The 25,771-nt window shown below is 38.0% G+C and overlaps 1 protein-coding gene across 1 annotated transcript in view; it reads right to left on the bottom strand.

The window, feature by feature from the left end:
• Positions 1–25,771, bottom strand: part of COBLL1 (cordon-bleu WH2 repeat protein like 1) — a gene marked incomplete at its 3' end in the record, with an annotated part of 80,668 nt that overhangs the window by 28,116 nt on the left and 26,781 nt on the right. The window contains exons 2-3 of the mRNA XM_080346306.1: positions 7,069–7,248; positions 613–814 (exon numbers count right to left, since the gene is read on the bottom strand). Of these exons, the coding sequence (XP_080202432.1) occupies positions 613–814; positions 7,069–7,248 (382 nt within the window). The remainder of the gene's footprint in view (positions 1–612; positions 815–7,068; positions 7,249–25,771) is intronic.

The following is a 25,771-nucleotide window of genomic DNA, read 5'->3' as shown; positions in this document are numbered from 1 at the left end:
GCCACGAGTGCATCTGTGTGTGGCTGTGTAGGACAAAGGTAAAAGGGCAGCAGAAAAGCTTCTCCGGCCCTGTGTAAGTGCTTTAGATAAATTAAAAAACAGTATTCTTCTATACAGCACATGGACAAAGGCAGAAGGAAAGATGTAGACAGAAGCTGCTATAGCATCCTAAAGCTCCTGCCTTCCTAAGGGTACATAAAAAAACGCAAGTAACAACAAAAAGGTACAGTATGTATTAAAGGAAAATGAACATACAATCAGAAGAGCATATATATCACAGCATGACAGCTGTTACAAGTTGTTGGTTTTCAGTTTATGGAAGGCTGTATTCAGCCATACTACCTCTGCAGAATTTGTCAAATGGACCGTAAAGTGTGGGATTTCAAATAATATTGTAATGTTTCCTTCTTTTGGTGTTTGCTGCAACAAATTGAGGTATATTTTACCTAAGAGGAGGTTATCAAAGAACATGGAGCCAAGCAGTTCACAGGGGTGCATTATGAGAGAATGAGAGAAAACAGGAAAAGCTGAAACAAGAGGCTGAGCTACTAACTTAACTTACTGAACAATACAAAAGCGATTCTGATTTCTCAATATGCTTTTAGTTCTCACCTCTGGTATAACCGGAGCAGGTTTCTTCTTATCCATTTGTTTTGGTTTTACAATCACTTTTTCCACTTCAAGCATTCCCACTGGTGTGTTTGGTTTGAATTTAATCTGGCTGTTTTCTGCTGATACCAACTCTATGGTATAACTTGATGGATTTAAATGATACTGTGCACAGAGAAAGATCAGCAAGTCCATCATGGGTTTCCTGTAAATTACAATGGAAATGTCACAGCAGATGACAATTAAGCAGGCTATAACAAAGTGTGCTGCTAAACATTTAACCCAAGTCATCCTTTCTCTTCCATGACTAAATGATTACTGCCAGACATCAACTTTAAATATCTTCAACATTAAAAAAAAGGACATGAAGCCTGAAAAACAAGACAAAACAAAAAACCACACACCAAAAAAAAAAAACCCAAACCAAAACAAAAACACAAAAAAACAAAACACACCACTAAAAAGAAAATGAAACCAGCTTACAAAAAAGTATGCCAAGTGCTTCAGAAAGGGGGAAATTTTTGCTTTGTGAGGTGATGCTTTTCCTGAGGTCAGCAGGGAGATGCACATTAGCTACCACATTTGATATTTAGTGTGAACTGTAGCAGTGGTGATAAATGCTGTGCTATTCATTAAGAACAGTTTCCTTCCAAAGCCTGAAATTTTCATATCCACTCTGAAGTTACAAGGCACTTTATTTTCAGAAATCGTGAGCATGAGCCATTTGAAGGAAGCAGGAGAAATCAAGTTTGAGGAAGTCACCTTTTGAGCAGGTCTTGCATTAGTGATCCCAAAATGAGAGCCACGTGTTTAATACAGACAGAGGGAAAAAGTTAAATGACAATATGGGAGTTGAATGCCATTTCTTGAGAAGCTCTGTGTGATGCAACAGATGTCCTTTCACAATGAAGCATGGTAAGCTTTTTCATATATAGTCACTAACTGTATACCCTTGTTCTCTCGGTGCTCCATAAGAACATGCAGAACAGCACATTAAGATAGGCTGAACATTCCCAGTTGCGACTGGAATAAATTTATTAAAATTTTATTTAACGTATAAGCAGAAGTGTCGTAACAGTTTAAATAAACCAAAGGTAAGGAGATTCTCCTAACTTCACATGTTACAGCAACGGAATGAGGCTAGAGTACTATCAGCTCATTGGAACCAGTCATTCCTCAATCATTTTTAGAGTTCGGTAATAATCTGTAAGGAACATTTCATTTTGACACCCTCTGCATCTCTCACAGCTACAAACAGAGGAATCTATCAGCTTCTCTGTCTCACAAGGATATTACAAAAATAATTTAAAAGTCTGTGAAGCAAGGAAATCCTGTTTTGAAAAGAACACTGAGGTGTCTAAGAGAAAATTCATATAGGATTTGGCTGGTATGACTTTATCGGAAATATTAAATTCTAGATGTAATCTCATAACAGATGCAAGTATTCTGGTAGCATAGCCAAATGTGGAAATAGATAGCTTCTACAAAGAACCATCAAACTAAGCAAAACTCAAGATACTATAGAGATAGTGAATACATCTATTAAGTAGGAAGTTAAAACAGACCTTTCATATGATACAGTTCTGCAAAAAGAATTGAGAATGACTCAATGTTAGAAATTACTGTGAACACTGTTGTGTCCCTCCACCCTTAATTAACCTTAGAATATCATTCCAGTTTTCACTAGGTCTTGAAGAACAAGTGTTCCTTTAGCAAACTGTCTTCTGATTTCTAGAAAGAGAGCTTGACTCTGGTGCACATGCTGCACTTGCAAACGATGGAAACGGTTGGAAAGCTGACAGATATGGTTACTGCAGACCTGTCACCATTTTTCTTCCCCCAAAGGGAAGTTTCTGCCTGCTTAAGCAGCAGCAGAATGCTTGCCTCAGGAGGCAAAGGCAGGAGGAACAATAAAAACAAAAAAACATACAGAACTGCCGCTCCAAGGTGTCAAAAAGCAGCTATCAGATGGTCTGAAGAGGTATAAAAGAATGTAATATGTTCCCATGCCTTCATCTAGATGATATATATCAGCCTGAGAAACACTGTGAGAAATGCACTGAGCACTGCAGAAAAATGGCTCTCCCTCCTTTTTCACATAGCTAATCCAGAGAGTGTCTTTCAATTCTTCTCTCGCATATATCACAGCTTGCTCCGATTAGAAGAAGAAGGAACTACTCTATTTCTTGCACTTCTAACCCATTACAGAACAAGTTCATCCATCTCACCCTACTAAAAAAGAGCTGCAAATGCAAATCATGTCATTCCGCCCTTTTATTGGGGGCAGAGCAGGGCAGGGGTGGGGAGGGGGGAGCCCAAGGAGAGAGCAGGCACTACTTCTGCAGTGACCTTTCTGCTTATCAGCCTATCCAATAAGTTACCCATTACTTTTTTTCTGGTACACTTTTATACACTGACTAGCTTTAAAAGCTGCATGTCCTCTGGCCTTCGGTTATTTGAGAAGGATGAGAACCCTGAAGATGACCAGGACGAGAACTCACAAGCAAAGATCAGAAAGTCATCCTATGGAGATGCACCACAGCGAGAGGACCTCCTGTTAACCAAAGGCACAAGAAGTGACAGGATAATAAGTGACAAACATAGCTGCTCGCAAACAACAGACAGGTACATGCAAATTAGTACATGAAAACTGATTCAGTACAAATTCGCTTTCCATTGGTACTTCCAGAAATGACCGGCTTGACTGGAGGATTTCAGACTTGAAGTCCCCCACTTCACTAGAGGCCAAGACACCTTCAGCAACTGCTTTAGATAGATGTTCCTACAGCAAAAGCAATCTTTTTTTGTAATCACAGCCTCCAGACTTGTAAAACTATTATTTGCTATAACCTTCAAGGACTGCAGGTAAAAGAATACATATATCAAAGTAAATTTAACAGCTTCAATAAGGAATATTCAGTAAAACTCCAAGAAGTGACCATCACCTGTCTCAGAGTACATCACCTGCTTGTCCTCCTTTATCTAATTTCAGTAAAATCTTTATTTGCAACTTCTTTAACTTCACTACATTTCTGGAAATTTCTGTTTGTAAATTTATTTATGTATGCCTGCACCCCTTCATCCTTCACCTATTTTCCTCTGGTTATTCCTACTTGACTAAATTACAATAAAAAGTGGCTAACAGTGGTCTCTCATTACATCACATAGTTAAATGATGACTTTCACCTGGAAAGTATCAAACTATGTTATGTTTACAACCAACAGTGAAAGGTGTCACTTCAAATACTGAACCAAGTGTTCAAAGGAAAAATGCATCAAGTTTCTACACTGCTCTCCAAAAACAAGGGCTAGAAACTTTAAAAAAAAAAAAAAAAAAGTTAAGTTTCTTACACGATTAAACTTTAGGAACAAGGTTTTCCCATCATGGGACTCATAGGAAGCACTACTGAATGAGATCTGTCAGGAACCACCAAAAGTATTCCTATATAGGGATGGAATGGAAAAAAAGGAAGAAGAAAAAACCCTACACACACTTTGGCTTTCTACAGATCTCTGATTACTGAAGCCTATGGTTCAATGGCCTTCCTTGCAAAAATATTTACTAGTGCTCTAAAGAGAAAAAGACATTTGTTTTCATGGAGAACAACAAAAAAAAACACCCAAACCCCCAGAATTTGTTACTAACGACTATAAGTACAATAGGTTTTGAAAAGTAGGGCAACACCACAAAGCTTGTTATTCACTAGCTAGCTATACAGACTAAACCAACAGTTTATTAAGAATACCCTAATGACTGAAAATACTCAAGAATGGATCAAATGAAAACTCACAAAGGACTCTAAGAAAACAAATTCAGCAAAGCTAAGGTCTCTCTCAAAGGCATCTGAAACTGCAAAGCCCTAAACATGCTACCCTGCAAGACTATTTGTTTGACACATCATTTCCAAATAAAATGCATGTCACTACCTTATTGGCCCTTGAAATCTCCCATTTAATTTACTGCTGCTTATTATACTGAAACTAATTACTCAATTTCAAGAAAACTTTCTCAAACTCTGCATTTCACCTTTGTGGGAAAACAAAAAACAAACTTTAAAAGATAAGGCTGCTAAATAAAATAGTTCTTCAAGTTTGGTTCTTTCCTTCTTCTTTGGTTGCAGAAAATCCCTCAGTCCTATGGAGAAGATTCAAAAACATCACTCTGAAAAATACTTCAATTGAAAAAAAAGAGCTTCACTCATTCCTTCCTCTGAACAGTGTACCTTTACTTCCTTCCATTCATTGCTTTTATCAAGCAGGTGCCCAGACCCCCCTGCAGGTCATAAGAGCACATGAATGCCACCATCAGATTCTGAACAGATGAACTGGATCCCTATCACCAGCTACTACAAATTACAAATTGATGTCTAGGCTTAAACACACCCATGCCTGAAACTTCAGAATGCGGAATGAGCTGTTTCAGTCTTCCTTTCTTTCCTCAGTCTCTCAATCTTTTTGCTTTAGTTGCTTATACAACAACTCAAGGATCAAAATTGTTCTCCATTGTAATATTTTTCTCCAAAACCCCTTTTGGATTTCATTCTGATGCTCCTCTCCCTGCTTCTACTCAGGAGACTTTTCTATGTAACATCTTGCTTTTTGCAGCATAGCTCCTGCTATCCACTATGCCAAAGCAGGGAATCAAACCAACTCATGTTCATCTGAGAAAAATAAAGAAGTTTCTTCTCGTGGATTGTGGCATTTGAGCACATGGTTGTACAAAGTCACAGCTTTGCTTTTCCTAATCTGAGATTTAAAAAGGTCTTCTCTCCTGGGGAGCTTTGAAGCTGCTCATCTCTGATAATGAACAGGAAAGAGAAAACAGCAATTTATCTGTTCTGGTAATTTCTAGAGGGATCTTGCCTATTTCTCCACAAAATACAACTACCAAGACAGAGCAAAACTAGAAGAAAAGATGGTTTAAAGTATGTTTCACAGTGGACTGCAGGTCCTGCACAGTACTTCCTCTCATTCTGAGTGAGCCCAGCAGTGCTAATATAGGTTCTTGTTTGCAAGAGAGCCATTTATGAAAAATCAATCACATATGGTATCTTGATGAAAAAAAAACAATAACTGTGGGATAATAAAACTGATTGGGAAATGTTTGTGATTCCTGATAAGCCTGTGAGGCCTGCCTTGAACACTGTGTAATTATACACAATGTAATTTGACAGAGTGAAGATACATGCAACATTCCTTTCTGGTTCTTTGTGCTGAGCAAAGCATGACAGAGGGCACACAGTACTTGTGAGTGTGGCCAAAGGGAGTGAAAAGAAGAAAGAGAAGTGCCTGACAGTGTATGCATGGAGTCTCACCTTTAAGAAATTTTCAACACAGAGGAAGGCACCGTACCTACAGACAACAATACTCCTTGCTGTAAACACACTAGCAAGAACACCATAAAGCATCATAGCAGTCACCAATTATTTCACAAAATTTCTTTAAGTTATCCTGAAAATCACATAGTCAGGGGGGGAAGGGAAAAAAAAAATCCACTGAAGTTCCTCCATTGCAGCTCTGGTGAACAAGGTGGTATTTCAAGTCTAAGCAACCACCTCATGAACTCCAGCAAACGACAGAACGCACAGACTCGAGCCACAAAAGTCTTTATCATTAAGTGAAGTAAGCGTAACTAAACACTTACATTACCTGGTATAAATAAATAAATCAATATATCAGCCTGCTTGCTTTCAGTAGCAAAGGCACTGGTAACTCACGAACACAAGTACCACACACAAATGTTTATTTATTTCAGTTTAGGAAAGCAACCAACTCTTATCCTAATTGCAGTGACCCATACAAGGCCCCGCTTAGGAGCCTTTTTAGTAGACCTGCTATGATAATTAATGTAACATTTCAGGTCCCACGATTTATGGCTTTGATTCACCAGTCAATGTCCAGGTGTTTCTGAATGAAAGGTGACTTGAGAGTTACATGCACAATCTATACTATCAATTAGCAGACTAAAATATGTATTTCAAATTAAAACCATCTTAAGCAAAACACATTTGATTTTTAAAAAAGTTTTCCAAAGCTGTAGCTTGAAACTCTTTCTTTGAAGCATTATAGATTTTGTCAAAAGGGATGACACCTTTTTTTTAGGACTGCTAGTAGTCTGTAGGTAGCGGTGCTGAGCAAGTGCAGAAACCCATCTTTAGGTCTAACAAGGAAAACCTGTGTTGGAAAATTCAGTGCCTTGTATAAAGCCTTATTGTTCCAAAGATTTGCAGTGACTAGGAAGAACAACAGGTAGGTGATAGGTGATAGAATTTCTCAAAAAACAGACTTCACACAAGGTAGGTAAATGTATAAAGTATATGTTTCCACACCTACCCCAAAATAGTCAGGCTTAAACAACTCAGGTATTTTACAGAGTCATTAAAACCTGGATGAAGGTTGAAGTAAACTAGAGCAAGGAAAAAAAAAAATTGAATAAAAATGTCATTCTGTGTAACTTACCTCCCATTAACTGTAGTATACTTGATGACATCTCCTGGTAGGACCACTAATAGTTCAATGTCTTTATCAATCACATTTTCTTTATGTTCCATGATGAGGTTGGCTGATTCAGTGTCATCAAATGGAGAAACAGCAATAGGCTTTGTTTCAGATGGAGGAGGTGGCGCTTTAGATTTTCTTCTGAAATAAATGGATAAAAATCAAAAATCAAATATGTATTTATACATATGATTCCATACCAGCAAACTAGTAAGTCTCAGAGCAGGAATAAACCACACTTAATTCTTTTCACTCAGACTGTGTGAGTGATATGTTTAAGGAAGGGATGAGAGAGCATTTGAAATATAAAATAAGTGGTGACAGCCGATACACCAGGCTAAGGTATATCTATCATACTAAAAAAAAAAAAAAAAGGCCCAATACACATTAAGCACAAAACAAAAAGGGTTTTTTAGTATACGTTGAAAAAGGTAAATTACTTTTTTTCTGCCTTGGGTTAAGCAAAGGACTCAATTTGTGCATTCTACAAACAGATTTACCAGATTAATGTAAACAGAAATTCTGTGCTATGCAGTTTGAAGCCAAATTGCACTGCCAGTATGTTTAACAAATAGGACAGATAGGTGAGGGAATAATCAAATCACAGTTTTCCTCCCAAAATTTTTTTTGCTTATAAAAATCATTCAAACATATCCTACCAGCTCTAGTCTATTTACTTTTATACAGTAATAAAATAGCAGTATAACCAATGCCACTGTGTTGTAATATTTCTTGAAATTTCAGTCACGATATGTTTTCATATTTTCCTGTCACGTCTGCCAATTTCCTGTTTTAACTTTCTCTCTATCCTTTCCCATGTTAGTGACGAGTCAGTGTACTCTTGAATGCAAAAACTGATCACTGCTAAGTTTCACTTCTTTAACTTATGAAAAAAAATTCCAAAATAGTATAAAAGAAAACTCTCTACGTCTCTTAATATATTTATGTTACGGTAAACTCTGAGGGCAGGACTCTCATATCCAATAACATGTAGTCCAGCATTCCCTTCTATTCAAATAACTTTCCCAATGCACCAATATTGTCAGAAGGAAAATATTTTATTAAGAATTTCGCCATTAGAAAGAAAACCAGAACACACTGTGGAGATGCATTACCTCATAAGAACTTCTTAATTTCTTAAAAACATTCTTTTAAAAAGTGTGAATGGACCCTCATTCATGGAAAGGTAAAATACATTTAAATACAATACACAAGGTTCCAAAAATATGCTTGCAATTTAGATTCTGGAACTGTACCAAAGTTTGTTTCTTTTAAACATAATCAAAGAAATTAACTTCTATAATTGTCCTATAGAATTAAAACAAAAGATCTAGCGTACAACAATTAGAAACACACAACTTTCTTGGGAAAACAAAATTTAAAGTCACTCACAATGCAGAGCAAACAAGGTCCGGAGCAGCATTGCAACAGTTGACTGTGTAACCAGACTTCACATGACCCATCTGCTGCTGAAAGTGCTTAGAGTTTTGAACTTCAGAACTCTGTGCTGAATAATTAACTATTCACCACCTCTTGGAGCTAATCGAGGACATTCACAGACATCCAAACATGCTCAGTGAGGATTTGCTAAAATTTATACCTCCTCTCTGTTCATGTTATAAATTAGTTTTGGTGCGCTCCACATTCAATTTGAGACATGTGGCATTAGCTGCAAATTTAACTTTGGTCTCTGTAGCAACTCAGCTGGGTTGTTTCTGGGTTATGTGAACATAACAACATGTATGAATCAAACTTTTTTGGCTCCCTCCCACTTGCCTTTTTTTTTTTTTGCTGGCACGATTTTAAGTTTTCATATAACTGTCAAAAATAAATTATTAGCCAATATAGAACATCAATACAACTATTTAACAGTAATAAAACCCCCACACAACAAAAATCTCACCCTATGATAAGTAATTAATACTGAAAAAAACTCCAAATCAAAGCAATATGGCTTTTCTCCTTCTTACATCTTTAAGTGACTTCAGATGATTGTTAAGTGACATCACACCTTAACTCAGAGTTTAATCCTTGAAGGCTACACATCACAGAAAGATTTGTTTTAAAGGCTAGTGGACTCTATTTTTCATTAAGCAGATGAACACAATTTCATTGCTGGAACTCTGCTACCACTGGAGAGTACTTAATCACAAGCAGCACTAAATGCATGGTTCACATCAGTAAAATGCAGCTTTATTTAGACAGTGTCTAAACTTACACTGTAGAGAGCTATGACTCATAAAATACTCGTCAAAACTTGCCTGCAACAGCTAGATCGATGAAGTTCCATGTATTTCTAAAGAACACACATGCACCGCACACACAGGTGGGGTCAGGCAGTCCAATGAGCTTGGCTGACTCTCCACTTGCACCAGTGCAGAGCAGCACACCCTCCCCAGCTCCAGCACAGCTTCACACTGTACGGTTAGTTATGCTTTCGTTCCCCACCTCACACAAAGGAGGAAAATCTCCAAGTATTCCTTCTCACAAGTTATGCTGCATTTTTGGCAACCTCTTATTAAACAACAGGCATTGCGATACTTTCATTTTCTCTTTCCAGACATCATGTCTCTTTTTCATTTTTCACCAATTATCTCATTTCATTCTTAGCCCAAAGTATTTACATTTAGTCTTTCAGCTTTTTCTTGAGTTTGTGTCTGTGCCTCGCCACAGGAGAGGTGCCTGGCAGGGAGCAGAAGCCCTGTGCTCCCAGCACCCCATAGCCAGTATTGGGCAGCAAGAACAAATCAAAGTGCTGTGATTACATCCATAGGTGCAGATCAAGAGCAGCAAGTGACAGGATGGTGGAAATACACATAGAGGGGTAGTTTTAACCTAAAAACCCTCCCCTCCTCCTTTGCACCATGGCGCCTCCAAGAAGCTGACATGGGTGATTTTTCCTCCACATGCCACTTTAGTCAAACACCAAACAGTAAAATCAGTATTATCCAAGTAACTCCAAGTCTATGCCATAATTTCAAATGATTATCCATCGCAAAGAACAAAAAACCAAAAGCCCAGTTCTCTTGCACCGCTTCACCTCTACCAGGTACTCAGCAAACTGAAAGAGCTTTTGGTTTTCAATTAATTTGTTAAAAAGAGAGTGATTAATGTAGTGTCTTCTCCGAAAAAGAAGAAAACACTTGATTTTTAGTACAACAGAATACAACCATAACAAAGAAAATAAATTCCCAAACATATAAAAATAACGCTTTAGGTCAGAAAAAAGGTGTTCAGTAAATGGTCTCACTCCCAGCACCTCTCATGTTCAGACAGCTTCCAGATGTGCCAGGAGCTAAGCAGATCTATTCTAATTTTCAAAATAAACGGGAGTTAGAACAACCAAAACGAGACTATTTTCATAGCTACTACAGAACGAAAGGAAAGCTTTGGGAAGAAGCAATGCACAGCTTATTTAGCTATAACATAAAAGGAATCAGAAATTTTAACCAAATAAGGCCAAAATCATCATAAAAATTCCTCTGGAAACTGCGGTGCAGTATCCTATCCAACGCAGGTCCTTGCTCCTTGTCTCCATATGTACCACACCATCAGCTGACTGACCTTCCCTGCACCAGACACTGAAACTGTCAATCTCAACTCATCTGAAGGGATGTATTTTCTCACTATTTATCACCAGATAAACAATTCCAGCCACCTATTACACTGCAACAGCTTGAATGTCATCTTCTGATTCATCAATTGCTTAAAGAAAGAAAAGAATCTTTCTTCTCTGATTCTTCCCAGCCCTGGAAGAGGCAGCCAGAGGGACAGCCCCGTGCTCTAACACGAACAGCCTGGTGCAGCCTGGGCAGAGGCTGCATTTCCCTTGTTCCAGTGCACCTGCAGCCCACTGCTTCTGCCAAGTCTTTCAGCGAGCCCTCACCTTGTGACATTTGATTGTTCCCAAAAGAAAAGATGTATTCATATCTTAGAAATTTAAATTTCTAAAGTCCCACCTGCAATTCCCACCAGTCTTTGTGACAGAATACAGCTCCTGTAAAGAAATTAAAGAATTCTGTCAGCCAAATGCAGACAGGTTTCATCAGTTGGTTTAGAAAAACAGTATGTCTTTTAAAATCAAATGCAAGGCCATAAAGTCAACTTTTTCCATGTTTCGGACCCCTCTTCTACAAAATAAAGTGTCACTGCTGTATCTCAACATATTTCCTACTTTCCAAAACAAATAATAGTGTCAGTGATCTGAATGTGCGGAAACCCTTTTTGAAAATAAAGTAAATAAAGCATCTATTTATTTGATGTTACCTTTTTAAAAACTAACAAGCTTTCAATTCCTGTTAGAAAGTACAAGCAATATATTTTTAACTATCAGTAACTAGAGAATGGCTCTTAAAATCATGAGAAATACTTGAACTTAGAGTGACCTGGATATTCCAATTATCACCAGCACTACTTCTTGATAAGGATCCCTTTCCCAAAAATAATGTAGAAAAGAAAGAGGAAATCTGTTTGATTTGTGCACAACCAGAGGCATAAACAATCCACCTCTTCAAATCCCAATATCAAGGAATATTAATGTTTATAGCACTTAACTTCCTGTCTTGAACACAATTACATGAGACACTGTACAAATACACTTGATAGCCCTCTCACTGAAACTACTTCAGATCTCACCTCCAACATCTGAACCATCTCTCAAGTTTTCTGTAACCATCACCTAGGACAGGAAAGGTCATAAGGGACCTCACCTGCATTTCAGTCATCTCTCAGGTACTGAAAAAATTCACTGAAGATAGTACAATAAAAATTTTCTACCGCACAATTGACAGACTTAAGTTTGTTAATTTGACTTATGGCATCATGAAGAACACTGGTTTATACAAAGAGCAACTACACATTTTTTATATTAAACCTTACAAAATTACATATGGAAAAAAGTATAAGCAGCACCTGATTTTATTTTCACTCAAAGTCAGAAAAGGATCAACTCTACTAAGATCCTATTGAGAGAGGACAAAGGTCATTCCAATAAAGCTTCTTCTAGAGCTTTTCTTGCCTTTGACCTCTCATCCCAAGCAATTATTTTAATGCTTTCTCAATTATTACAATAATGCTGCTCCATTGCTACACTGTAGCAGCAGACAACTGAAACCTTGAACATCATCTGCCCAACCAAGGAGCAGCTGAATAAGAGTTCAGGCCTTCATTAAGTACATTCACTTGTTTTGTTTACAACAATACATCAGTTTTGGCTGAGAGGTTTACAAAATATTTAAGTCCCTAATTTCACCTATAAGCATTTCCAGGCCAATATTCATCTTTAACACTCACAGAGCAAATTTGTCTCCTACACTAAGCAAAGATTGCAAAAGTACCAACTTTCCTCCTGTTCATTCAGCTCCCTCTCTGAGGATCTCTGTTTCACAGCATCACCACTGCACATCTTCAAGATCAAACACTACTTGCTAGGGAAAAGCCTGGAGACAATTGCAGCATTAGTGTCTGATTCTGTTCATCGTAGCCCAGCAAATGAATGAAGTTATCAATATAAGTCTCTCAAAAAAATCACTGCTATATGTTTCAGGGCATATGTATAAATAGCCTCTTAAACAAACAAACAAAATGTATTTGGTAATAGTAACATACAAAAGTGAGGCACTCCTGAAAACTGCCCTTAGTGGAGTCCAGGGCTTACAGCAGAAGCCCACACAATGGATCGAGTTAAGTGGCTCCCATTTGAGAATTAGTGTCCTTACTTGAGATAAAGTTACTGTCTGCTGGTAGAGCCCACAGTAAGTTTGGGTCTTACACCAAGAGAGTAAGACAAATAGAACATCTGAATAAGGAAAAAGGCTCAGATAAATTTGGAAAGCCAATCAAAAGCACCTGCAAGGAGATCAAGAACCAAGCTTGAAATAAACCACAGACTAGAGAAACTAAGCAAACCAATCAAACAAACCAAAATGCTGGAAATGTGAATGAAATAACAGAAACTGCTTTTTCCTGGTCATTGTTTCTCTGTTTTAAAGATGATCAAACTGAGAAGTCCAGACATCTCACCTCAAACAAACAGCACAGAATGACAGACACCAAAAGCATTACAACCACTCCCAGCTTTGACTCACCCTTTTATAATACATGAAATAGGTATACAATCATTGGACTCAGCATGAATCTTTACCTTTGCTTAAGATTTATGGCTATACATATACACCAAACTTCTTTGTTCCTCTCTTCTTACATAAAAATGTCCCTAAGTTTTTCTTATGCAAGGAAATTAAATGCTGAAAGTAGTCTTGAATGGCACATCCGACTTCTACTTTCAATTCCAGCACTGCTTGCCAAGAATCTCAAAAAACAAAACAAAACAAAAATAAACAAACAACACAAAAAAAAGCCACAAAACTCATAATATTGTGTCTTCTTCTGGACATCGATTACTTTGTTTTCACATAACTACATTTGAATCACGGAAGAGACTTCTGAGCAATACTTTACTTTGTCCTCTAATACTGTAATGCCTTGACCACATTCATATTTTAATGAAAGTCTTAAAACAACACAGTTTTCTTAATCACAATCCTTTAGAGCAGACAACTTTGGTACATGACAGAAAAGCTATTCCAAAGCACTGAGATTTGTTCTGGATGTTATAAGTCTTACAATTTTGTTTTTCAAGTATCAGCAGACCATAATGAGCAGTTTCTGAAGTGGAAACACTTCTTCCTACCCTCTAACGGAATGTCTGAACTTCCTACTCACATCAGTGGCTTAAGTTTTGTAAGAATAGAGAACCACATGGGACTGTAAACACGAAATTCAAATAAGAACTATTCTCATTTCTTTCCTAATGGATCTTTTGCACCGTGTCTGGTATTCTCACACTAAGATTAACCTGAAAACATTTAACATTTCTCTGAAGACTTCTACAGAGTCTCTAACTTGTCATCACATCTACTTCTACCTAAAGGTCTTAAGGTTCAGTAGGCCTACGGAATTTTAATATCAGTTCAATAAATGAGAATCTAGATGGAATTTATTTCATACAGCTCCTGAAAAATACTAAATTTTTAATTTTAGAGCTAACTGAATATGTGACAAGGTAATGTTTAAAAATCACAAAGAAAAGTTTGCTGTTGTTTGTGAAAAGCACCTCTCTTTTTGTTGGAAATTAAAATAATACTTTTTAACTGGAGTTTGGCTAGTTGAAATGTCACATTCTGTTCATCTGCACTAAGTTATTAACAGGCACACAAGGTTTCTACACAAAATTTGGGTTGCCAGAAGTGCTGCAAATAAGGTTACTTTTAAGTTAGTTTTACCACACTGTAGTATTCTAATATTTTTGCTTAACATTAAGCAGCCCAAGTATTTGCTGTGCCAGCCTCATAGCATCTATATAACATGCTTATCGGCCTTGATACTAGGCTTTCATCTCTAGATCAATATCACTGTTTGACACCCAGTCTCTCTCTTTATTTCTGCTACAAAAGCACCAGCTGCATGTTAAGATCAAGGTATGGATCAATGAGAGTCAAGCACTGTCCATTCTTATGTTATGACTCCAAGCCAGGCTTGGATTTTCTCTATGGGTTTACTCGGTGAGGTTTCAGCAAACAACAAATCATCTGCACGTGTTCTCTTACTTACACCTATATTCAGATAACCACTACAACAAAAGCAAAAAATGTGAAATACCTGCATTTCCATTCCCTTTCCATAAATAAACTGGATCAAGAAAATGAGGCATCCCTGGGACGAAGACATGTTTTCAAAGCTCTTGCTAAAGTTTCTCCTAGTCAACGAGATGTGTGGAATTCCCCCTTAAATAGCCTCACAGCTCTGAAGAAAAGAATTTTTTCAAACAAGTCTTATCCTAGAGAGAAACAAGTCACATGATTGGGACGGTAACCATGACAGTAAGGTGAAAGCTTAACGGAATCTTCAGATGTCTGGTTCACACTAAAAGCAAAAAAGCAGCAAATGAATCCTTCAGTTCCCTCCAGACCATTTAGAACAGACACTTGCTTGTCTGATTGTCTGCCCCCATGGCAGTGGCACTCTTGAAAACAGAAGAGACTGTATTCAAGCCATAATTCATGCAATGTTTTCTCTTATTACAAGGAAAACAAGAAAAAAGAGGTGTAGCAGAACAGTAATTCCAAGGATGCTGCTCCTAAGGAGGTTAAGAACTCAGACTTCTGAAGTAAATAGGGCTAATACAAAATACAAATGTGGCATGTCCATGTGCAACATACTTCTGCAATAAGCAGATACTTATACCTATTTACAACCTTTTCACAAAGTATCAAATGCAAAAAATAACCCAGATTTACTACTAAAAGAAGGTACAAAAAACCTGAATGACACTCAAAACTATTAAAACTTAGTATGTCTTACTTGGCATTTATCATATTTAGTTATGAAAACAGCCTGACAGAAAAGAAGGAGAGCATGGAATAGAAAGCAGTAAATCTGTAACAATAATTGAGTAATATATAACTGGCTGAATAAACAGGAAAAGAAAACAAAGCAGCTTGAACTGAAAGGGGGAGCTTAACCTTTGATACTAATAAATCTAACAAATGCTTAAAACTCAAGCAAACACATGTTACTTCCACTAGGAACAAACTCTCATATAATGTTTCAAGAACTGCTATAACAGGATGCTCATACAAATACTTTTCTCCCAAGACCAGTAAGAAAAGTTCAATTACGGGCTCTTAAATAGAGCAAAACCTGAATCTGCCCTTCTGGCCATTATCTCCTAGTCATGAAAGCAGATATAACACCTGTGTTTTTCAAAGCCTGCAGATGAAACGCCTAGCTCTGCTCACAGCTTTTTCAGCTGCTATTCTGAACATCAATAGAGGCAAGAACTGTCAATTTATCTGAGCTTTGCTGCTGCTGCTTCTCTCTCCTGTTCAAAATAATGTTTTAGAAGTAACACTGGAGGCAGGCACTGGATGGATTTAGAGGCTGGAAAAGGTAAGGAAAAGCATTGCCACTCAGTATGCAGCAGACAGGAAAGAGACAGACCTTTCCCTTTTTCCTCACATACACACATGGCTCCAATATATGTACATGGGTACAGGTATGTCATAGAGAAAACAATGCAGGACAGCAACTAGGAAACTCTGCATTAACAAGAGGGAAGACAAACTTTATTCCCTTTTAATTCTAGCTGCTATAGAAGGTTGGGTTCAAGTGCGACAGTCCCATTTCCCAGCAGAAGGTTCAGATATAGAAGAACAATTGAGCCAAGCACAGTGATGCAACTTTAGAAATCACTGCAGCTGATTTGTTTTTTATGCAATTGACTGGAACAGAACAAGCTTTTTTCTGCTTTGTAGAAAGCTCTTCAGCCAAGTGGAGCCTTCTCTTAGCAGTTACGTCCTTTAGCTACCTAAGTTGGGTAAAACTTCAAAATGCTTTGTACATTTGCATAACCAAGAAATAGAAGGGTTTAGTAAACTGGAAAACAGACATGTTATTAAGCATTAGAAGAGAATGGGAAGCCAGGAAAGCCTCCCACCTTGAGCAAGAAGCTTAAAAAAAATAATCTCTCTATATACACACAGATGCTATGTGACACATGAAGAGAGTTCCTACATAGACAACCATGTCAGCAAACAAAGCATCCTAATCCATTACAGGAAATCAAATGAAAGAAAATGAAGTTAAGCTCAGGCTAAAAAATGATTTTAATACAAGTGTCTTCTTTACAAAAGTGCAAGAGAAGCACCTTGGCAGCTAATACCCTGAAAGCCAGGTTGTCAATAAAGAGGTTTCTCCTGAAGTATGAACAATGTAGCTTTAGCTCCCCAAACAGAAGAACCAAGCATCTTGGGCTAAGACTCCTTGTGAAATGAAGAAATGCTTTGAGTATCTACCTGCCACCAGATTCTCCTGCTCACCTTTCACAGCTTCTTCCTCAACACTCACTCCCCTCCCTGCATGCTCCTCAGAACGCAAAGCGGGAAACCCTCTTACCTTCAGAAGCAGGGTCGCATTTGCTGCCTCCTCAAATGTCAGTGCTGCTGCCGGAGCCCCAGCCTGAGCTCTTATGAGCTGTGTGAGGGGAAACGGGTGGTACGAAGCACAGCCCGAAGTCCTGTCCCAGCCCTCTCCACAGCATAAGCCTGACCAGCAGCTTTCACAGCCACCTTTGCTGCCACTGCCAGCAGGAGCTCCCTCCCCTTTGGCCTACTTTCACTTAAACTCCCTCACTGGTTCGCAGTCCAGGGCCCCACATGAACGCTGTTATTTCCACCTCCAAAACTCATCCTCATCTATAATACATACAAGAGCTGTCATTAGGCCCCTTTTCAGCTTTCTTCTGCACACTCAGGATCCCGCAGATCCATTTCTTACTGGACTCTTGCAACAAGCCAGGAAGGAAGATATTTCTTCAAAGCGAGCTGGCTCCCTGTGTGAGGATGCTAACAACAAAGCTGGTTTGGATGACCCATTACTTCCACCAGGAAGCCTCCACTCTTTCTGAAGGAGGACTTCAGCATTAAGTATAAAGTAGGAAAAAAATCTTTAGGAAAGGTGGAAGCATACTTTTTACTAATCTTTATAACGGTTATACTCGGCAGCAGCAGTCTGCTGTGGGTAACGTAGAGAAACTTCCCTACATAACTGTGCTGATGAATGATTTGCTGTAACTACCCTGCTTCACTCCTGTGTTCACGCCTTCATCCTTTTCAACATTCACTACTGCAAGGTTACACCCAGTATTTTTCATATGATTTAGTGCCAGAAGCACACTGACTTTTACAAGAAGTTCAACTGAACAAGATTTCTTAAATTCTTTATTTGTTGCTGTAAGCAAAGTGCATCTTGGCATTGTGCAATTATCTAGGCTTTTAATTTTATAGGTGTTACAGAATTGATTTAATGCTTTCCTTCATAAATTAACGGGATAAATAATATTCAAGGAACACGCAGAATAGAATACACAGTGAGGACTCTACTAAATTAAACACTAAAGACATAGACTTTACAAGTTATTAAAAACAAGTCTGTTTCTTCCAAACAAAATTTTAGATCAGAATCAGATGGAAACAAAAGTCAGAAAAGTCCTACAGGCTGCATGAAATAACATTTCTCATTTAAAATAATCTCAGAAACCTCATTTGAACTTCTAGGTCCCAATCATCAACTTAAAGGCAAATACAGAACAGCTTCTATACCCAGAAATGCACCACTGAAATTTCACTGAAAATTCATCCACGTGGATAAATTTACAAGTCTTCATAGACCCTCATCTTTAAGCCAAAAATGGGACTAAAAATGGAATAAAAAAATTGACTGGAAAAATTACCTACTTTCTCTGAAAAAAAGGGACAAAATACATCAATTCTTCTTTCTTTTTACAGGCCTGTGTCTGAGTTCTGGCAATTTATGTACTGCCCTACACTCAAATTCTGCTTTCTCTCAAAAAACAATGACTCAAGTGCTGGTGTGGGTATCTAATTATTGGTAAATATTTTTTCTCACAGCAGGTGTTAGGACAAGTTCAACCAAACAAGCAAGGAAATGCTGTGTAAATACCGACATTTGCATCCTTAGTCTTGCAAAATATGTGTGCTTTTACATAAACAAACAATTCCAGAATTCCCATTTACACCAACCAGAACAATTCTGTGGGTCAAAGTTTTATCTGTATACAGCAAACAAAATTACTGTTAGTATGACACTCCCCAGTAAGATACTACAAGTATTACCCTGAAGCCATTCTGATGCTCAGCTAAACAAGGAGAGGAAACAAGAACAGCTGAAGTTGATTTAACTACTTTTCTGCTTACCTCCAAGATAACACAGGTTTTTCTTCTCCATTAAAATCAAGTGAATTTCCTTCAATAGCAGATGGAGGCAGAATGGATGGAGTGTGTGTGTGCATGGCAAGCTCACTGTTGTTCCCTTCCGCTGCTGGTGACATCAGTAAGCTCTACCTATTTATAATCCCACCACCTGACCAACCAGCCTACAGAGTACATCTAGAGATTTGTATAGTCATTAATCCTGACATATCTACTTCAGCCAATTCAAAAGAGAGTATTAAGTGGCTTTGTTATGTCTTCTGCGACTTTATACCATAAAAAGAATCCAATCCTGTTTTCCATGCCCCTTTTATTTTTGCAAGACAAGTTTAATGGGAAGTTTTAGAACTAGGACTCTTCCTTCCCTCCATGCCTTTTAGCCTTCCTCATCTCTCTGTCTGTAAGATACCCAACTAAACAGTTCAGGTGAGAAAATTTAAGTGATCAGTGGAATGCTTAGGCGGCAGAGACAAATAACCATTTACATCCGTTGATTTGATAATCAATACTGCCTACAGAATTATTGAAGCTTAGATCTTGATAAATCAATTTCACAAACAAAAGTACAATATTTATGCTATCGGAAAAACAAAAACCAACTTTGCAGTGTTTGAAGTAGCATAATTTACAGATGCTTGGCCTCATTGTCAATAAAAACAGAAGCTGCTTAAAAGCAATTCTCATTTAAGTTCTCCTCCCAAAGTCAAACCTAATGCATCCAGCCACGTGAGGACTGCTTACAATTGAGCCTGCCCAGGGAAAGAATGCAGTCACCAAATTCTCTTGGGCAAGTGCCAAAGGCAACATCCTGTAGGTTCCTATCATCGGTAAATGTTGCTTCTAGATCTGTATCAGGCTACACAGTGTTTTGAAATGGTTTGTGTACCACTTCAGTGAGAGGATAACATCTGTGTGACTGCATGTGCTGAGTGAACAACACTACTGACAATTCCTTATTTAGCCTCTCTTACCTGAGAAGCCCTTCCACCAGCATCCATCCCCCATTACATCAGACAAAACAGAAATCTAAGTCTGTTTTACTTTATGTGTGTAAGGTTGAATGAAACAGTCAGAAAAATCACTGGTTGTGTTTCAGGTCAACCACACTCTACAACCAAACTTCAAGAATTAGCAATACAAAGAATACAAATCCTTGAAGCAATTTTAATTGCTTGAAAAGCTGGAGACAGCAATAGTGCAGACACAGTCAGACCTGCAGGACTAGGCTTCCAGTGCAGCAGTAAAAGTTTGAGTGTAAACAGGGTATCAACACTGTCTAAAAGACCAACACATTCCCTATGGCTAGTATGTCCTACAAAGGACAAAATATCTGGGAATTCCACTTGGAGGCTGTAGCTAGAAATATTCAATTAATATTCAAAATAATAAAATATCTGGGTTTTGGTTTTGTTTGGTTTTTTTTTTTTTTTTTTTTACTCTTACTGGTATCTTGAGGTACTAAATTTTACATACTGTTTCACTACTTGGCAATTCCCTTCTTATGGGTTTTGCACAGAATCATTTCATTTGGAAGAGACCCTCAGGATCATTGAGTCCAACCATAACCTAACTCTGGCACTAAACCATGTCCCTAAGAACCTTGTCTAAATGCCTTTTAAACACCTCCAGGTATGGTGACTCCACCACTTCCCTGGGCAGCCTGTTCCAATGCCTGACAACCCTTTCTGTGAAGAATTTTTTCCTAATATTCCAATCTAAACCTGCCCTGGTATAACTTGAGGCCATTTCCCCTTGTCCTATCACTTGCTACTTGGGAGAAGAGACCAACCCCCTCCATGCTACAACCTCCTTTCAGGTAGCTGCAGACAGCGATGAGGTCTCCCCTCAGCCTCCTTTCCTCCAGGCTGAATAGCCCCAGTTCTGTCAGCCATTCCTCATCAGACTTGTGCTCCAGGCCCCTCACCAGCTTCGTCACCTCCTCTGCGCTCTCTCTAGTACTTCAAATACTAAGCACGTTAAGCAGTAAATTTATCACTATTGAATAATTCTGTGGTTTTCAGGGAGTCACCAATGGACTTTAGTACTATTGACTGCAATAAGCAAGTGCTCAACATTTCAGATAGCCTGAGAAGAAGAAAGGAAAGGTTTTCTTTCAGTTTCTACAGATACGTGCCTGGCTATTTCCCTTGCATCTCAGAGAGGTTACTTTTGCTTTTCATCCACTGATATCACTCAAAATAGGCTATTGGTACCTTTTTTTTTTTTAATAAGTTCCTAGAACACTTGTGAAAGGTAAAATGCTGAGAATTTTAAAAGATGTAGTGGGAGAAGAGCTTAGACAGGGTATTAGGAGGAAAAAAAATCTAGGGGAATGGAATTAAAATGTTTTGCTAGAATTTCTTTAGGATTAGAATTTTAAAATGCTTTTCATTTTTCCATAAAGCATCTAAAGTACTCATCTTGGCATTGCTGTATTAGCAAACATTCCCTAAAAAGGAAACATCAACTGATGAGTACCAGCAGCAAAAGGGAATGCAAGTGAATGGATCATAAACACTGAATTGATTATATTTCTTGTAAGCATGCTTTAAAAGAAGTAAACAATTGCTAAACATCGCTAGATACAATGACATTACAGTGCTAAATACACAACACTTTCTAAAGAGTTTCCTGTACAGGACATATTTTTCTTAATAGTACAGAAGTTTCACACACTTTAATCCACATAATCATTTCCAAGACTGAAAGGATTTGCATATACTAGTGAGGAAAGTAAAAGAAAAGCTTCCCAATATTCATTTTTAGAGCTCTAATACCTTCAGATTCACTTGTTTTCGGTCATTACTCAGAAAAAACAACAACAAAACCCACCACAAAACAAACAAACAAACAATCACGCCTCCCCCCCCCCCCCCCCGCCCCCAACCCCCAAAACACAACCGAAAAAACCCACAACAAACCACACCCCCGAAAGCCGAATGGGCTGTTAGAACTCGACGTATGAGTATCAATTATCTGTACATGGAAAACTTGGTCAAAATTATTATCTGTTTTTTTAAAAGTCCCCAATGGGGACATTTCTGTGAAGTTGGGAGCTCACTGAATCTATTATCTCTATTGTTATACACAAAAGACTGTTTTTTAAGACTATCTGATATTTCATCAAACCCTGAAATAGTAATGATTATTTTTTTAAAATAATACCCATGAGAAAATAACGTCTGAAAGCAGCAAGAATAGCAGGAAACCTGGATTACTAGGCTAAGAATAGGCATTGTTCCAGATTAAATTCCTGCTTTATTAAATAAATACTCTGTTTCTTCAGTTGCTTTGTACCTACTGAGATGACATCTCATCTGTGATGGATCAACAGTCAAGACTCAGGGGAAAAGCAAATAGTTCTGTTCTATCAAGAAAAACTGGAGAAGAGAGCACAGACAAGAGACTTCCGAATGGCTTGGAAGCAGACCAAGAGCTTATTTTTCATATGCAAGTCCCACATCAACAAGGGAAGTTGATTATAGATTGTATAATAACTCAAGATTAAGGGAAACCTAATTATTTTTCCATTATTAACATTTGGTTTAAGGATTTTATGCAGCATCATTAGGCAATTCTTTTACATGTTCTCTTTTAACTTACTTGGAACAGTTATAACATAATAAATGGGTACACATACAAATGGTAAACATGATACCAGAGGGGCCACATCATTATGTCCCTGATATGAAAGCCATATCGCACCCTTGACCATCCCTGTTGATCCTCTCTGAACCTTCTGCAGTTCTACTATGTCATTTTGGAGCTGACAGAGACCAGAACTGTGCACTGTATTGTCATCATAGATTTATACAGTGGCATAATAATGTTTTCTCTTCTCTATTCCTTTACTGATTCATATTAAATTTAGCTAAAGTAAATTTAATTCATTGTTGTGAAATCCTTCTGCAAGTCTCCAGTCACATCTCCTTTCATTACTGCAAATAATTTTTTACTGCCTGGTCAATATTCAGCTGTTTTTCTAGACTATTAACATGTTGAACTAAGCTCCAGTACAGACCCCTGTGGAAGTCCAAGGTGGCCTCCCTTCACCTTCAAAGCAGACCATTTCCCATACCTGTGTTCTTATTTTGGGGCAAATTATTTAGCCATGCAAGCTCTACTGCCTTATGTCATGTTTGTTTAGTTTTCCTAAAAGGCCTTTAGGTTAGAGACTAGCAGAAGCCTTTTGAAAGACCAGAAAGACCGCATCTGCTGGCTTTTCCTCATCCTTTTGGCCAGCACAGCACTTAGATTCTTTTTATATTTTTACTGCATTAAGACATTTACATTGTAGATCCAGTGCTATATTAAAAGAGTTCCTCATTTTATTCTGTGCTTGTTACATTACAGTCTGCAGAGCAACAGAGTTTGTTTGTATGTTCAGCCACCAAATTTATAGTTTGTCTTGAATACTAAGGTAGTACTTCAGACCCCTCAGCAAAGCTGTGCTAGTTGCTGTGCCAATTCAGACAAGAAGAGAGCGCCTACTCACACAACTTTAGAGTTGGGGTTCTTTGGGGCTGCCTGTCCACAATTTGACTTCACTTAAACTGCTGCATGACCCTTCTACCTCTCTGTCTCAATTACCACCTTTTATCCTCATTTTCACATCGCAGATCACTCGTCTCTCTACTCAGCAAAAATTAGCACATTTTATGACCTTACTCAGTCATATTTCATCTCAGCTGCTAAGGATCTGCCTCACTGTCCCACAGTTGCTTTGGTATTTTCTTCTGTGCCAATTCTCTTCCCCAGAGCAATTTTTTGTAACTTCTTCCATGGGACCATCACCTTTTTCTCACCAAAGGCTCCACCTACATTACACCTACAAACATCTGACAATTAAGAATCCATAATACTTCTTGGTAACTGTGTGGTAACACACTACAACTCCCCTGTTTTTTAAGGTCAAAGGGAACCACAAATCAAGGGACTTGTGAAAGTTTGTATCGACAAAGCTCCATAGAGGAACACAAGGAAATATGAGAGAAAAAGAACCCATAAAAAAGAACATAGAAGGGTTAGGGAAAAAGGAGCAGCAAAAACCTCAGCATCTGATGAGAACAAAACATTTGAGTTCATGCTCACTCTTCAGAGAAAGAGAAAATACTAATAGATGTTACTCAGAAAATAATTTACTTAAAACCCAAAACAACTGAAAATTGCAAGACAATCCCCAGCTTCAGAATTTTTGTGATTTAGACATATTTGAGAGTACATGACATTGAAATTGAGGGGTTATTGATTGCCCAGAAATTATCATTTCAGAAAGTCAGCTATTTCCTCCCCAAATATTGAAGTTATAATATAGAAATTGCAAAATAAACAGAATATATAATTTAAGGAACAAATGGCACATTACGTCAGTAGTGGTAGTGCCATGGCGCTAGGGGTTGCCACAATTAAATTTTGAGAAATAATAAACAACTAAGGCTGTAAATTTGGGGAAGTTTTTTCTAACATTTTTTCACGTCAACTTCATATGGCTAGGTAACAGATGGTATAGTACGTTTTTCCTGTTTTAACACAATTCAAAACAAGCTACAGATGGCTATAATGAAATCCTCATTAACACACTTATATTTTCACAGTTTAGTATAGCAATAATGAAACTCTCAGGTCCGGAATTTCCTGTTGGTTAATTAGTGGTTAGGTTAATAGCCTGAGGAAGTGCACAACCCAAAAAGTTTTCTTATTGTTTAAGCATATAATTACTATATTCATATTTCTGGGAAAGCTCTCAAAACAGATTTAATGTCACAGTAAAGATACCTCTATAATCCTCCCTCTGCGAAACAACTGTACTATTTTATTTAGCAGAGTGTGTAGGCAGGAAAGCCATGAACAAGCCCAATTCAGCTGCCCCTGGGAAGTTTCAGCTTGTTTTTATTTTAGAGATACCAACTTACACTTACACAATCCTTCAAATAAACATTACACCAAACCCTCTACAGAAAAGCTAGGATCAACAACTCTTGGTCTATTGCTACAGTGTTGCCATAAGATAACTGATTAATGCTGAAATTTTTTTTTTTTAATCCCAGTTACTAATCTTCCACAAAAGCTTGAAATACTACATATGCTTAGCACACTAAAGCCGAGATCTAGAAAGAGAAAAAAAGATTCACCAGACATCTTTTACTTGGGTTATTCCCATAAATAAACTGCTGCTGTAACGCAAACAGGCAGAACACTAGTTCTAAGTTAATCAATACAACTAAAGTAGAAGTGAAGGCTGTGGTATTCACAGCTAAAAGCCCTCTGGGGTTTAGAAATCCACATACCAGTTACCAGCTGATGACACTGCACCTCCATTAGCGGGTTAGTGATGCTACAAGACTAAAGGTGCAGGGAGCAGCCGCACTCACCTCCCAGTCGTGCCCCCACTGGGGGGTACCGATGCATCCCCAGGTAACTGGTACCTGCGCTGGTGCTCAGGCACAAGAAAATGGGTTTCTTGGCAGAAGCAGGTCACAAAATATTACTGAATGTTGTTGTTGGGTTGGTTTTGGTGGTTTTGTTTTTTTGTTGTTGTTGTTTTGAACGGCCACCACCAAAAATCTACACTGAGAAAAATGCAGCACTCTTGTATAAGCAGTAACATACCAAGTTATAGGCAAAGACCAATGGCAATAACACACTGTTTTGTGAAGTGCTAGAGGTTCAAAAGAGGATAGCTACTGCCAAGCCATCCTGAACAGAACTTAATGTGGAAAACTTGACTTGTGACTGAAGTTACATAGTTAAAAATGATGCTAACCAACTATTTAAAAGTTGTAATGCTAAAAATATCTTTTAAGCCTCCAAACTCATTTATGACAAAGAACCACAGGGAAAGAATTTGGATTTTCTAACAAACACCTTATTATTTG

Source organism: Nesoenas mayeri, assembly GCF_963082525.1.
Source record: "Nesoenas mayeri genome assembly, chromosome: 6".
NCBI classification, from domain to species: Eukaryota; Metazoa; Chordata; class Aves; order Columbiformes; family Columbidae; genus Nesoenas; species Nesoenas mayeri.
Note: the sequence above shows the minus strand (reverse complement) of the source record. Positions and strands in the feature narration are given on the sequence as shown.